General features: G+C 39.8%; 1 protein-coding gene across 5 annotated transcripts in view; it reads right to left on the bottom strand.

Moving 5' to 3' along the window:
* galk2 (galactokinase 2) overlaps positions 1-16,383 on the bottom strand; it is a 149,166-nt gene that overhangs the window by 38,746 nt on the left and 94,037 nt on the right. For all 5 annotated transcript variants that reach the window (XM_068017943.1, XM_068017945.1, XM_068017944.1 and 2 more), the window contains one exon: positions 11,619-11,829. In XM_068017943.1, the coding sequence (XP_067874044.1) occupies positions 11,619-11,829 (211 nt within the window). The remainder of the gene's footprint in view (positions 1-11,618; positions 11,830-16,383) is intronic.

Here is a 16,383-nt window from a genome sequence, read left to right as displayed (position 1 = left end):
GGAGTGAAGCACAATGACGCCTATAGACAATGACTGAGATTCTGTTGAAGGAATGTCATTAATTATTTAAGCAATAACATGCTATACTGTACTGGGGAGTTAACAACAGGAAGGTTAATTGATTATACCACCCGCCTTCCAAGCAGTGGCCATGGTTATGCTCAGCGCTTCCATGTTGCAACATGGCTGGAAAATCAGAAACTCAGATAAGTGAAGGATTGGGGATTCAAACCTGTGACCTGACAACTAATGACATCAAGATCTGATGCAACCACAGCTCTCGTCACTGCCGTTCCTGATCTGTCTACTTTGAACTGATTATTTGTTCCGAGGTTTTCCTTCCCTCCCTTGGAAAAGCTGTTTTGCCTTTTCTCTGCCTGGCTGAGATGATGAACTAACAATGTTCTTTTCTCGCCTTACTTTTTTCCACCATTTGTCTTTTTAAGCATTAGGTTTAATAAAATGTTTCCTTTCTTAATCTTCACAATTTTTTCCCAATATTTTTATTTTTCTGCTCTCACTATTGTTTAGAAGAATCTAACTCATTTAGGTCACATTGTGAAAAAAAATTTTATGGGCCAAGTATTTCTTTCTCATGATTGAATCTTGATTTCTTTTGAGAAAATGCAGCAAATGTATAACAAGACTGATGTTGACTAAGCAGCAACAGTAAAAAAATAAGTTCTGTTGTGAGGAATAGGTTGCAGCTGTCAAGAGTCTGTATTACATACTATAGGAATGCAACAAGTCCCTTTTGCTAAAACTCACAAATATATCCCTAAGGACCTAAGTTAGAAGGAACATTTGTGACAATGGTCTGTATTTTGCTGCAATAACAGCAACGTTATTAGCCAGTCAAATGCGGAAATCCAGAAGTTGCTGTCAGAGATGCCTGCTCCTCCACAGGATGTGTTGTTGCATTCCTCCCCAAAAAATGACTGCAATGTAATGAACTTGGAGTACTTTCCCACTAGTCCCACATTAAGAAACAGCTGAAAAGGTTACAGCTGCTGGATTTAGAAATAAGTTTTTAATGGCATAATAAGTGATAATTACTGATGAACAACCTCTCTGGCCCTGAAAAATTAATTTTACAAGTGTGGAGCCTCATTCCCCCAGAAGGAAACTATTGTCGCAGATTTTTTTTAAAACCTTTTTTTACTTTGTCTCTTTTATCTCTCTGCCTTAAGGCCATCTGTATTTCCTTTTTTTATTTTGTTTTCTCTACATCATTTAAATGTAATTTATATTTCCTGCTTTATACTTCCTGGTTTTTATTCTGTGTGTCTCAGTGAGGATGCTTCAATCTGATTGGTTAAAGAGCCTCACTGCTGCTTGCTCTTTTCATAGGCACTACACCAGAAGAGTTGCCGGATTAATGGAAATCTCCATTGACATGTCTGCTCTATGGGTAGTCGTCAGTGAATGAATGGCGAAAGCTATTCCTTCAATACTGAGAGCAAGATCTGGGTCATTGAAATTGAAAGGGACTTGATAGAAGAACATTTCTTCAGTTCCAGCATCGAGGTGCCTATAATTCAGCATTAAACTGTCAAAGTTACTGAGAGAGACAACAGAACGGTTAAATGAAAATGTGACATTAATACAGTAATGAGTGCTTTTCTAAAGTTGCACTTGCTCAGCAGAGTGGAGTGAGTTTTAATTGGCTTTCATCCTATGCTGTAATGGAACTGAGAGCACTTGATATTGAGACGATCCAAAACTTCTCCAGAGCAAAAATTCAACCAGTTGTATTTTTCTAAAGAAAGAGGCTCCTCCGATTCTGAGGTACTCAAAAAGCTGCTTGAATTGTTTGGTCTGATGCATCATTATAAAGACAACAGGAAAATACTCTCTCTTAGCCAATGACTAACCATGTGACACCATTTTATTATGCACAAGAGAGTTGCTATGATCAATTTATTATATCACTTACCCTTAGCAATGACTACCTCATGTATAGATTATTATAGCGTCCAATATATTCCTGTGTATTGCACTTGGTCAATGTCCAGGCTCTAGATGCAAATCATTGTTTTAGGACAAAAAAAGCAAGTAAGGCATTTTGCCAGAAAGCTACTAGTGGGCTCTTCTGACCAAGAGTCAGAAATTTAGGAGATACAATTAACCTTTAAGTGACCTCAGGAATTTACAAACAGTTAAAATGATTTAATTTTGGATCACTTTGCAATAGGGAGGATTTAAATAGGCAAGTTTAAACACAACTCCAAAATATCAGCAAAATGTGCCTGCTACGCTCCAGAATAGAGTCCCCGTTAGCAATGAGAGCTGCTAGTGTTTGACAAACTGAGGAAAAACAGTTATTTAAAAACTTTTAATGCCAAGTGTGTATGTTTTTAAGAAGCAACAATTTGTTATCCTTAATTAGAAATTCCTTGTGGCCCTAAGAATTATCTGATGTATTGTCATTGCTGTACCGATTCAAGTAATTTTCTTTGTTTCAAGAAATTTTAGAGCACTTAGTACTTAATTTATTTGAGGTTTTTAAAATGTGCTAACTATGTTTTTTTCATTAAGAAACATTTTGAACGTCAAATAAAAAGGAACCATGAAAAAAATGGTTGCACAGTAAATGACTACTTACATCTCATCAGCAAGCAAATGCAACATGATATTATTCAAAGAAAAAGTGTTCTCCAAGCATACTGGCCAACATTCATCCTTAATTGATGGCTACAAAAGAAATGAACTGGTCATTTATCTAATTACCGTTGGTTGGGCACTGCTGGCAGTCATTGCATTTCAGAAAGTAATTTATTGTGGGAAGCTTTGAGATGTGTTCAATGCCATGATAAGGTGCTATTTAAACAGATGCAACAGATCTGTAAGAAGGTTCCAAATGAATGCCATCTGGTGGACTTTTAAATGCATTACAGTTAAAGGTAGTAAGGATTTCAGCTTGAATAAAATTTCAGATTAGCAGTACAGAGATAATTACAGGCAAGGAAGGCCATCTAGCCAGAAGGGCCTTAAAGTTCCCCCATTGCAGCAACCACTGGTCTTAAATGATTCCAGGGTTTTTGCCTCCATCATTGGGAGTCCTTTCAATGTACTGATCACAAGTGAAGAACTTCCTGATATCAGTCCTCAATTGGCTTTTAACTAGTTTGAACCTGTGGAAATTTAAAGTAGTTTTCTGGATTTAGCTTTTCCATACTGCTTACAATCATATTCTTCCACTTGACCACCTCTCAGGTGGCTCCTTTCAAGGCCTAAATCTCTCTTCATAACTCAAACCTCTAACACTAAAGATTGTAAAAGAACGGATTGAATCATTAAATGCTAAATATATATCTCCAATAATAATGACTGGAGGAATGCGTCAAGACTTTCACTAAACAATTCTAAAATTTGGTTTCCAGTGGCTTCAGGAGAGTACAAATACAGGTTTACGATTGGACTGATGCCTCAGATTTTTACAGTATCTTTGAGAAATGCAATTACCTCATTTGGCAGCTAGCATATGACAAAAATAATTCAAATTTTGAAAGCTGAGAAGGACTCTTAAAACTCAAAGGAGAATGTGAGTTTTCAAATATACAACATTTTACCCCAAAACTTTGAGGCCTGCCAATTCTAAGAACTCAATTTTGCTCTTTAAGAGCAAATTCATATGATGTAAAACTGTAAAATTGTCTTACTCAACGTTATCGCTCTCGCCATGAAAACCTTCAATCAAATTTTACTTCCTTTTTGCGTAGTTGTTTATTCAAAAAGAAAAATGACACTATTATTGCTCAACCAATCCTGCAGCTTTGTTCTATTGCCCAGAATGTACATTTAGCATACAAGAGATGATCCTTTCATTCATTTATCCCTCAAACAGCAGAATATTTGAGCAACAGCAATTTTTGTTTGTTCGCGGGATGGGAGCATGGCTTGCAGGACCAGCATTTATTGCCCATCCCTAACTGCCCTTAAAGAGGTGGTGGTGGGCCCCTGCAGTCCAGGTAGGTAGGTACACCATCAGTGCTATTAGAGAGGGATTTCCAGGATTTTGACCCAGCAATAATGAAGGAGCAGCAATATAGTTCCAAGTCAAGATGGTGAGTGACTTGGAGGGGAACTTGCAGGTGCTGGTGTTCCCATGCAGCTGCTGCCTTTGTCCTTCTAGGTAGTAGAGGTCACGGGTTTGGAAGGTGCTGTCGAAGGAGCCTTGGTAAGTTACTGCAGTGCATCTTGTAGATGGTACACATTGCTGCCACTGTGCACTGGTAGTGGAGGGAGTGAATGTTTAAAATGGTGGATGGGGATGCTGATCAAGCGGGCTGCTTTGTCTTGGATGGTGTCAAGTTTCCCGAATGTTGTTGGAGCTGCACTCATCCAAGCAAGTGGAGAATATTCCATCACACTCCTGACGTGTGCCTTGTAGATGGTGGACAGGCTTTGGGAGGTGAGTGAATCGCCACAGAATTCCCAGCCTCTGACCTGTTCTTATAGCCACAGTATTTCAATAACTGGACTAGTTAAGATTCTGGTCAACGGATATTGATGGTGGGGGATTCAGTGATGGTAACGCCATTGAATGTCAAGGGAAGCTTGTTAGATTCACTCTTGTTAGAGATGGTTATTGCCTGGCACTTGTATGGCATGAATGTCACTTATCAGCCCAAGCCTGAATGTTATCCAGGTCTTGCTGCTCATGGGCATGGACTGCTTCAATATCTCAGGAGTTGCAAATGGTACTGAACACTGTGCAATCTTCAGCGAACATCCCCATTTCTGACCTTATTTTGCAGGTAAGGTCACTGATGAAGCAGCTGAAGATGGTTGGGCCTAGAAAACTATCCGGAGGAACTGCTGCAGCGATATCCTGGGCCTGAGATGAATGGCCTCCAATAATTATACTGTTATTACTTTATCTGCAATGTTAGAAACTGTAATTCATGTTAACATGGAGAGAAATTGCCTCGAAAACTACGGCCTGGAAACTGCTGCGTGTGATACGTCTACCATTTGATCTTTGAATGATGTTTCTACACTGATTTTGATAGTAACCGCTTACCATTTAAGGGATAAGATAATGGAACCCGAGACTGGTGGGTAGAATTCATCAGCGTCCCTCCAATTTTCAAGTAGCGATACAGATAAATTGGCTTTATTTCTGCACCGCAGAGTTCTTTTTTAATGGCCGAGAAGCTCTCAGACAGATGCTGTCCTTCAGTTATATTTTCAAATGACATTTGAGGCAGAATGCTCACATTTGGCCTCAAATTAAACCACTCAGCCAAATTACCCAATCTCCTCATCAGCTAAGCTCTAAAAAAAATGCCTATTGGTCATTTAAATTTTCCACTTTTACTCGTGCTGCAAATTTTTTTTTATCCTTTGATGGGATGTAGGAGCCGCTGGCAAGGCGAACATTTGTTGCCCATCCCTAATTGCCCTTGACAATTGACTGGCTTGCCAGGCCATTTCACAGGGCAGTTAAAATTAACCACATTACTGTGGGCTGGAGTCACATGTAGGCCAGACCTGGTAAAGGCAGCAGATTTCCTTCCCTAAAGGACATTAATGAACCAGATGGGTTTTTACAACAATCGATGATAGTTTCATGGCACCATTACTGAGACTAGCTTTCAATTCCAGATTTTTATTAATTAGTTGCATGAATCAACACTTGGGTGACATTATCACCGATGATAATCCACTGTCACTTGCCAAGAAATATATCTAGACTATCATGACACTTAATAACCCAAAACAAGGGATTTGATAGGGTAGATAAAGAGAAAAAACTTCTGATGGGAAGTCGAGAACACAGGGGTATAACTTTAAAATTAGAGCTAGGCCATTCAGGGATGATGTCAGAAAGCATTTCTTCACACAAAGGGTAGCGAAAATCTGGGCCTTGCTTCTGCCAGAAGCAGCTGAAGCTAGGTTAATTGAAAATTTCAAAACTGAGGTTGATAGAATTTGGCGTGTCAATGGTATTAAGAGTTATGGAAACAAGGCAGGTAGATGGAGTTAAGATACAGATAAGCCATGATCTAACTGAATGGCTTGAGAGGCTGAATGGCCTCCTCCTGCTCTTATGTTACTGTAGTATAAAGATTTGAAAAGGTTAATGTCTGGGACAGTGTAACACTTCCCACTGTGATGATGCAAGAGATCACATGTGAAAGAGGCTTGGGAAGGAGAAGAAGCAGCAGCATCATGACCATCAGAGGAGTTAGACTTGTTTAAGTATATATAGTTTCTTAAATGTAATAAACAGTTATGGTTCAACCTTACCAAAGATTCAGAAATCTCTGTGAGCCAGACTAAACCAAATATACAATATGGTGGCAATGGTGAACAGCGGTGGTTCTTGCCATACAACACCCAGAAAAATTTGAAAAACTACAGATCTGGAAAAAAAAAGAGCCAAGATTGCAGAACTCAAGAAGAGGCTATGAAGAGCTCTAGAGCTGCTCCGTGGACGAAGCAGAGAGTCGGGAAGTCAGCTTGCAGAGGCATTGAGGCTGCACCACAGAGCGATGGTGGGTCTGAGGAAAAGAAAATCCCAGTCCAGCAATCTCAGGCTTCGAGTCGGAGTACCAAGCAATGGTCGAGGATCTGGTGAACAACCCTTAAACAAGGGTACAAAATTGCTTCTAACAGCGCAGCACTAGGCAGACAGCACCGGGAAAATGAAAATCCTTAGCAATGGCAGATCCGAGGTCGGCGTCATTACACGAAGCGACCGCAAGGCTAAAAAGGGCGGGAAAATTTCCAAAATGCATGGGAAAACTTCCAGTACGGGAAAGAAAATTTAAAATGAAGAGAAAACTTAGAAAGTTTAGAAAAGCCACGGCTCTTAAATTTATGCTACTAGAGAGGTTTGAACACATGGAAGGACCAAATCAAACTCAAAACTGGTCAGTGGAGAAAAAGATTTTTGAGGTACAGAATTGCTTCTCAATTAGGCAGCATGTCTGAATAAGAACAAGTCAACACTTTACCGACTCCAGAACTGCAACAGCAAATGATGTTATTGCAAGACAAGGCATAAATGAGACATCAGATAAATTTGATGACGTCTTAAAAGCCTTTGATAAGTACTTCAACCTGAGGAACAAAAAGATTCCAGAAAGGATTAAATTCAATAGAAGGGTCCAGAAACCAGGTGAACCAGTAGATGTTTTTATTAATGATCTTTACATGCTAATTTACATGCTGGGCGGCACAGTGGCTAGCACCACAGCCTCACAGCTCCAGCGACTCGGGTTCAGTTCTGGGTACTGCCTGTGCGGAGTTTGCAAGTTCTCCCTGTGACCGCGTGGGTTTCTGCCGGGTGCTCCGGTTTCCTCCCACTGCCAAAGACTTGCAGGTTGATAGGTAAATTGGCCATTGTAAATTGTCCCTAGTGTAGGTAGGTGGTAGGAGAATGGTAGGGAATATGGGATTAATGCAGGAGGGGATGTGGTAGGGAATATGGGATTAATGTAGGATTAGTATAAATGGGTGGTTGATGGTTGGCACAGACTTGGTGGGCCGAAGGGCCTGTTTCAGTGCTGTATGACTCTAATTGAAAGATGCGAATATGGAGACCTAAAAACAGAATTAATTCAAGACTGCATTGTAGTAGGTATTGCTGATGAATCCCTATCAGATTTATTGCAGTCTAAGGAAGACCTCACCCAGAAAAAGCAATACGCAGCTGGTAGGACAAGCAGAAGCCTGTAAGCTGAACAGAGCAATCCTGAGAGGTGAAGAAAAACTTGGTTCAGGAAATCTCCAATGACCATACAGTTCCTTAAAAAAGGACTATAAAAGAAGCACCAGAAAAGAAAGTACACTTTGGGGGAAGGTACAAGATGCCAGGAAACCCTGCGAGCGCTGTGGTGCCAAAAAGACCCAAAAGGTGCAAACAGTATCCTGAAAACAAAGCAGAATGCTTTCACTGCAAGGAAGTTGGCCATTTTTTGATGATGTGCCAAAGTAAAACCTCTATTTTCAAAGGATCTAAAGAAAAAGTCTTCAAGCAAAGAGCTATTAATGAAGGTGAACAATCTCCATCAGAAGAGAAATCAGAAAACTTCCTTGGTGAGATCAATGACCCTAATCATGCATTCTTGACTGCAAATATATGTGTCAATGGACGTCACCAACTTTAAACTAGACACTGGAACAAGTGTAACAGTTTAATCAGACAATGAACCGTGGCTTTCAACACATTGCCTGCAACCAACAGACACTCAGTTACAACACAGTCCAGGAGGAAAGTAAAGGGAAAGCTACAGGCAACACTCCAGTACAAGCAAAAGCAGATATTGGAAATACTATATGTTCTACAGAATCAAGAATTTTCTCTTTTAAGTAGAAGAGCTTGAATAGACCTTCAGCTTATAAGGAAAGTGGAAGAAATTAAGCAGCAAAAATCCAGGAGTCACTTTCAAATAAACTTTCCAAAATTATTTACTGATCTAGGAAGACTTAAGACCGAATATGGCATTACGTTACGAAAGATGCTAAACCTGTATGTCTTTTCACGCCTAGGAAGATACCACACCCACTAAAAAAGCAAGTCCAACTTCAGCTAGAAGGGATGACCAGGATGGGAGTCATTTCTCCTGTCACAAAGCCAACAGAGTGGTGCTCTGTAATGGGTTCCTGTTCCCAAACCTAACAGTACTCTTCGCATTTGTGTAGACTTAACACAACTTAACAAGGCTGACGCACGAGAAATTCATCCATTGTCCTCAGTAGATGAAAGCTTGGCAAAGTTATCTAAAAGCATTATGTTCACAAAGCTTGACGTGACTTGTGGCTTTGGCAAGTCCCTTTGGATGAGAAGTCAAAATTATGGACAACATTTATCACTCCCTTTGGAAGATTTTGTTTTAATCGTTTACCATTCGGTATAACATCAGCTCCTGAAATATTCCAAAGAACAATGTCGAACATTCTACGGGGCCTTAAAGAATGCCATATGGACGACTTCTTAGTCCATGGTGAATCTGTCGAAGAACATGACCTGAGGGTTAGAACAGTTTTGAGTCGTCTACAAGGAGGCAGCCTGACACATAATGAGAAGTGTGAATTTTCAAAAATGTCTATTCGTTTCCTCGGGCACGTCGTTAGTAGCAAGGGCATTATAATCCCTCACTACCGACCACAATTGCAGCAGACGCCTCATCTACAGGGTTGGGGGCAGTCCTTTTTCAAGAACAGCCAGATGGATGTCTCAATCATTGTCTGAGAGAGACGGACGAGGTATGCTGTCATAGAGAAAGAAGCTCTCGGAGTCACGTGGGCTTGCAAAAAGCCTTCAGATTATATCAGCTTAAAGGTTGCCAAAGAAACAGACCACAAACCCCTAGTTTCCTTACTTGATGAAAAAGAACTGGCTAGAATGCCTCCAACAATCCAAAGATTCCAGTTGAGGCTGATGAGATTCATGTATGAAATGGTATATGTACAGGGCAAGCTGCAAACATCAGCAGATGCATTGTCCAGAGCTACTGTTAACCATCCTACACAACAGGATGTTAACTTTATTAATTAGAGTGAGTCATATTCTCAGTTTACTACATCACAATGGCCGGCCAGCTCAAAAAACTCTAAGAAATTTGTCATGCTCAGATGCAAGATGAGAAATGCATCTGTATCCGCCAATATTGCAGGCAAGGTTGGCCACAGCAGCGTCCCAGTGCTTTGGTGATGAAATTTTTTTTTGAATACAGAAAGCATGTTACTATTGTGGATGATTTGCTGGTATATGACGAAATATGGTGATTCTAGTCTCAGTCCAGGCAGATATCTTCAGAAAATACACCAGGGCCACATGGGTAGCACGAAATGCAGAGCACAGGTTCAATCGTCTGTGTGGTGGCTGGGAATATTGAGAGATATAGAAGAAATGATTTCTAATTGCCAGGTATGCACAGTGCACGGACCAGACCAGAGGGAACCCCTTATCTCAACCCAATTTCCAACCTGTCTGTGGGAACATCTGGGGATGGATCTATTCTTATTTAACGGGAAATCCTACCCGATTGTCTTCTATCCACCTTGAAAAATAATCAATAACAAACATTAGTACACAATGACAACTGATGCAGTCATTTGAGCTTTACAGACAATCTTTGCAACACGTGACATTCCTGACAAGATTGTGTCAGATAATGATCCTCAATTTGCAAACAACTACTTTACGCATTTTACGAAGAACTGTGGATTTGTACGTCTTACAAGTTCCCCTAGATATCCTCAATCTAATAGTGAAGCTGAAAGAGGAGACAAAACTATCAAAGCGCTGTTACAGCAGAATGAAGATTTTCAAACAGCACTCCTAAACTACACATTTACTCCATTGCTATGTGGATTAGCACTGTCAGAACTGTTGATGGGGAGAAAGATCAAAACACAACTTCCTATCTTACCCAAATAAATTACTTCCAGGGCTAGAAGTCCAGGATTATCAGAGAGTTCAAGACAGAGAAAAGTCTTGTTGAAAGCAACAAACTAATTACTATAATAGGAGATATCGTTCCAGGAACCTACCCATTGATGGGAGGAGAAAAGGTACGAGACCAAGACAGAGAAGGAGTAATCGTCCAGAGGGATGAAAATCAACAGAGATCTTATTTAGTACATACTTCAGAAGGTAGTATAAGACGAAACAGGAGAAATCTTAGTTCTATTCATCAACGATGTCAATCAGTCATACATTTGGATAAACCAGATGTTGATCCTGAAATTCAGAAAGCACCAGATGCTACAAACCTCAATGAAGGCCGTCCAAGTCAAGAAACAAGAGTTCAGAAAAAGACTACTGATCATCCGTGTCTGACACCAACACGATCGGGAAAGTTATGAAGCCTCATGACAGATTGAATCTGTGATGTCAGAGACTTGGGGGAGATGGGGTATTATGTAAATATAAAAATGAATGTGTATGTGGGGGGGGCGATGTGGTATAAGGTTTTGAAAGGGTTAATGACGGGGACAGTGTAACACTTCTCACTGTAATGATGTAAGAGACCACATGTGAAAAAGACTTGAGGAGGAGAAGAAGCACAGCATCATGACCATGAGAAAAATTAGACATGTTTAAGTGAAGTGTATATAGTTCCTTAAATGTAATAAACAGTTACGGTTCAACCTTACCAAAGACTCAGAAATCTCTGCGAGCCAGACTAAACCAAACAATTATGTTCCATGCTAATCCACAGTAGCAATTCATAGAAGTGACAATAAAATTATACATATCCGAGCTATCAGCCTATGAGTGCATGGTCCTCACAGCATAAAGCACACCGAAAAAATATCAAACCAAATAGAGCCAAAGGTTTACATTTGAAAAGGCTGTGTTAAAAACTTTATTTTTGGCATGACAGGTTTACCACTTTTTTTTTGCTGAAAGAAATTGAGTTGTATATTTTTCATGCTTATGAAATAACTGGAATACAACAGCATTGGTGTGACATCTTTTCTCATGACTCTACTGCCCAAAAAAACTAGAATGTAAATTTTGCACATTGTTTCTCAAAAGCACTATTTATTAAGCCAAACCTTACCATGGCCTCTAGAATTGTGGGCCTAGGAACAAAGTTCAAGAAGGCATAAAGCAATTATAATTGTACTAGTCAGAGTTTCGACTAGGGACTCACCATCCTGTGTGTTCTGGCTGAGAATGCTACTGCATAGCTCCTCTTGGCTGATCCCAAGATGTTGACAAACTTCCTCCCTGCTGTAAAGTTCTGGATGCAGCATTTGCTCCACAGTTGAAAGCATTGTCTCCAGACTGACTCCCAGCTCAGTTTGTAAGTCTCCCAATTTTGACAGTTTCTGCCACTCATAACCCTTTGCTTTTGCTAGTATCTAAATACCAAAAGGAGTCATATGTTTAGCATTACAGGTCTCCCACCACATCACAAAGAACTTCACAAGACAATTAGTTCAGTTGGGCCATTTTCTAGTACAATACTATGCAGTACCTTTGATGCTATAGTAACCCTGTGATCTCAGTCACGGAGGGATCTAAAAAAAAACCCAATAAATTCAGAACAGTTTCTGATTTGCTGATAATTCATCAGAAGTCAGCATACCTGAAAACTTTCAAAGTTTTCATTTTTCTTCAGCTTGCAGCCCACTTTTGTGCCGCATGTCAGGATAAGAAAATCATGAGTTATGCAGATATCACATTCAAGAGAAAAGAACTCTTAATCAAAATATTTCTTGAGAAATGTACTGATCCATCTATACCCTCTCCAGACAACATTGTTTTGAGTTTTTAACTTTAAAGAATTTTCAGCACAGAATGGCTTTAAGGGTTATGTTTCCAGCCCAATATGAAAACTAATGATGTTTTTACATGAACTACCACAGAAACTAATGCCATTAAGATGTGTTGTGTGAAACACTGGGAATTGTTCTGAAGGTTTGACAAGCTGAACTAAATTTTTAATTCCATAAGAATGTCTAATTTAATCACTTATGTGGTCAAATACTTGGCCATTTATTCACAATAGGTCATTTCCTGTCAGGGTCAGTGAAAGCCTTGCGCTATTACAAGTTGCATGTTTACATGCTTCCACCACTTCACAGGCTACAAGATCTACTTGCCTGTATCTCACCTGAGCACCAGTCTTACCCCATTCTATCTCACCACCTCATTCTCCTCATTCTTTTTAGCTGCCATGTTGGTCTGCTGTTAACTTGACCACATTTCCATAATAAATATAAAGATCTAAATGTTATATAAAAACAGCCATGCTTGAGTTCATTTATGAAATCATAGAACTTTACAACATAAAAGGAAGTTATTCAGCCTATCACACCTATGTCATCTCTATGAAAAAGTTTCCACTTAAGTCCATTCCCTTTCACGTTGCCCAAACAGATTAAAAGTTTTCTTTTTCAAATATTTATCCATTTCCCAATTAAAATATATTACGGATTCTATGTCCATTACTATTTCTGGTAAGGCATTCCATGTTCTAATAACGTTCTGTATAAGTTATTGCTTCAAGTCTCTCCCTTTGTTCTTTTGGTGCTGATTCTAAAGTTATGTCCTCTAGTTACTGATTCATTGGCCAATGGATGCACTATTTCCCTATTTACTTTTCCAAAAGCCTTCATAACTTTGAATACCTCCATGTGATCTCCTCTTAATTTGCTCTGTTCTACTTACAGTGGCGCAGTGGTTAGCACCGCAGCTTCACAGCTCCAGTGACCCGGGTTCAATTCTCGGTACTGCCTGTGTGGAGTTTGCAACTTCTCCCTGTGTTTGCGTGGGTTTCCTCCGGGTGCTGCGGTTTCCTCCAACATGCCAAAGACTTGCAGGTTGATAGGTAAATTGGCCATTAGCAATTGCCCCTAGTGTAGGTAGGTGGTAGGGAAATATAGGGACAGGTGGGAATGTGGTAGGAATATGGGATTAGTGTAGCATTAGTATAAATGGGTGGCTGATGGTTGGCACAGACTCGGTGGGCCGAAGGGCCTGTTTCAGTGCTGTATCTCTAAACTTAAACTAAACTAAACTACTTAAGAGTCAAGAGTTTTTCCATATAATTAGGCCTCTATTCCTTGTATCCTCTTAGTGAACAACTTCTGCACCATCTCTCCATGGCTTTGATATCTTTTCTACAGTAAAGCACTCAAAACTGGGCACAACTTTCTAACTACGGTTTAACTAATGATTTGTAGAGGTTTAGAATTAGAATTGTTATTTAAAACAGAATTTTTACTCCATGCCCCCCTTTTTAAAAAAGTTAGATAGACGAAGCAGCATTGGGTGAAACACCATACAAGTGAGGAGGACAAAATACAAGAAGCAGCAGAGGAGCAAGGAGTTGGCTGGAGGGCCAGCTCAAGGCTACCCTCAATTGCAGAGTTCCAGAATTACTGCTATCCAGGGTCTACGTACTGAGCATTTATGGTTTGTGAGCACCATCAATTCATAGGCCATTTAAAAAGAATATGAAGGACCTTGCAAAAGTGTTTCTACTAGTATGGAGGAGTCCACTAGCTGCATCTGTACAGAGGTATTTGATGCTTCAGGGAATTGATTCACTCTTGAATGTATGGTATGAGGAGCAAATTGGCTGAGGTAGATTGGAAAAATACATTAAAAGGTATAAGAGTACAGAGGCAATGGAGAGTCTTTAAAGAAATATTACGTAGTTTACAGCAACTGTACATTCCTTCAAGACACAAAAACCCCAAAAGAAAAGGCAGTCAGCTGTGGCTAACAAAGAAAGTTAAGGACTGTATAAAATTAAAAGAAATGGCCCCTTAAGTTGCCAGCAAACTTGAGGATGGGGAGGATTTTAGAATACAACAAAGGAGGACCAAGAAACTGATAAAGGGAGAATAGAATATAAATGTAAACTAGCAAAAAACATAAAAATGGACTGTAAAAGCTTCTATAGGTACGTAAAAAGGAAACGTTTGGTTAAGACAAATGTGGGCCCATTACAGGCAGAGTCAGGAGAATTTATAATGGGAAATAGAGAAACGACAGAGAAGCTAAATGATTACTTTGTATCTGTCTTCACTGAGGAAAATACAAGAAATCTCCCAGAATTAGAGATCCAAGGGACGAGGGAGAATGAGGAATTGAAGGAAATTAGTATTAGTAAGAAGGTTGCCTTGGAGAAATTGATGGGGCTGAAGTTTGATAAGTCCTCAGGACCTGATATGCTACATCCCAGTGTGTTGAAAGAAGCAGCTATGGAGATAGTGGATGCATTGGTGATCATCTTCCAAAATTCTATAGATTCTGGAACTGATCCTGCAGATTGGACGGCAGCAAGTGTCACCCCACTATTTAAGAAGGTAGGGAGAGAGAAAACAGGGAACTAAGGACCTATTAGCCTTACATCAGTAGTAGGGAAAATGCTAGAATTTATTCTAAAGGGTGGGATAAGTGGACACTTGGATAATAATGGTCTGATTGAGCATAGTCAACATGGATTTATGAATGGGAAATCATGTTTGACGAACCTGTTGGAGTTTTTTGAGGACGTTACTAACAGAATTGATAAAGGGGAGTCGTTGGACGTAGTATACTTAGATTTTCAGAAGGCTTTTGATAAAGTCCCAACAGGAAGTTGGTTAGAAAAATTAAAGCACATGGGATAAGAGGTAATATATTGGCATGGATTAAGGATTGGTAAACAGGCAGAAAACCGAGAGTAGGAATAAATGGGTTATTCTCACATTGGCAGATGTGACTATTGGGGTACCACAAGGATCAGTACTTGGGCCCTAGCTGTTCACAATATATATATATCAATGATTTGGATGTGGGTACCAAATGTAATATTTCCAAGTTTGCAGACGACACATAACTAGGTGGGAATGTGTGTTGTGAGGAAGATGCAAAGGATTTGGACAGACTTAGTGAGTGGGCAAAAATGTGGCAGATGGGATATAATGTGGAAAAAATTGAGGTTATCCACTTCGGTAGGGGGAACAGATGTGCAGAGTATTTCTTAAATGTCAAGAGATTAGAAGTGTAGATGTACAAAGGGACCTGGGTGTCCTTGTCAATAAGTCACTGAAAGCTAACATGCAGGTGCAGCAACCAATTAGGAAGGCTGGTATGTTAACCTTCATCGCAAGAGGATTTGAGTGCAGGAGTAGTGAAATCTTGCATCAATTGTATAGAACCTTGGTAAGACCACACCTGGAGTACTGTGTGCAGTTTTGGTCCTCTTACCTTAGGAAGGATATTATTGCCATAGAGGAAGTGCATCAAAGGTTCACCAGACTTCTTTTTGGGAAAGCGGGACTGTCCTATGAAGAGAAATTGGGGAAACTGGGCCTGTATTCTCTAGAGTTTCAAAGAATGAGAGGTGATCTCATTGAAACCTACAAAATACTTAAAGGAATAGACAAGGAAGATGCAGGTAAGATGCTTCCCCTGGTTGGGGAATCTAGAACCAGGGGACACAATTTCAAAATAAGGGCAGAGGTGAGGAGAAATTTCTCTACTTAGAGGGTTGTGAATCTTTGGAATTCTCTACCACGGAGGGCTGTGGAAGCTCAGTCATTGAGTATGTTTAAAGCAGAGATCAACAGATTTCTAAATACCAATGACATACTGCAAGACAATCCAAGTCATTTTAGATGCTATTACAAATGTATTCCTGACTGCAGAAAAAGTTAATGAAACAGATAAGCTTTGTATAATGATAGAAGAACGTGGAGGGCTGGACAAAATTGAAGTTCTCCAATCCCATGAAAATGAACCGGTGGACAAAGCTTCCCTGAACCTGATACAAAAATACTTCTCAGAAGAGGTAGAGGAAGACCAGAATGTTGTGCCAGATACTACTGATGAAGCTTTTACATTTCATACTGACAACCCTGCTGTAACCTTTGACTTTTGAAAGCACCCCTTCAAACATGCCATCTATGTTCTGTTTA

Source organism: Heterodontus francisci, chromosome 38 (assembly GCF_036365525.1).
Source record: "Heterodontus francisci isolate sHetFra1 chromosome 38, sHetFra1.hap1, whole genome shotgun sequence".
Classification (NCBI taxonomy): Eukaryota; Metazoa; Chordata; class Chondrichthyes; order Heterodontiformes; family Heterodontidae; genus Heterodontus; species Heterodontus francisci.
Note: the sequence above shows the minus strand (reverse complement) of the source record. Positions and strands in the feature narration are given on the sequence as shown.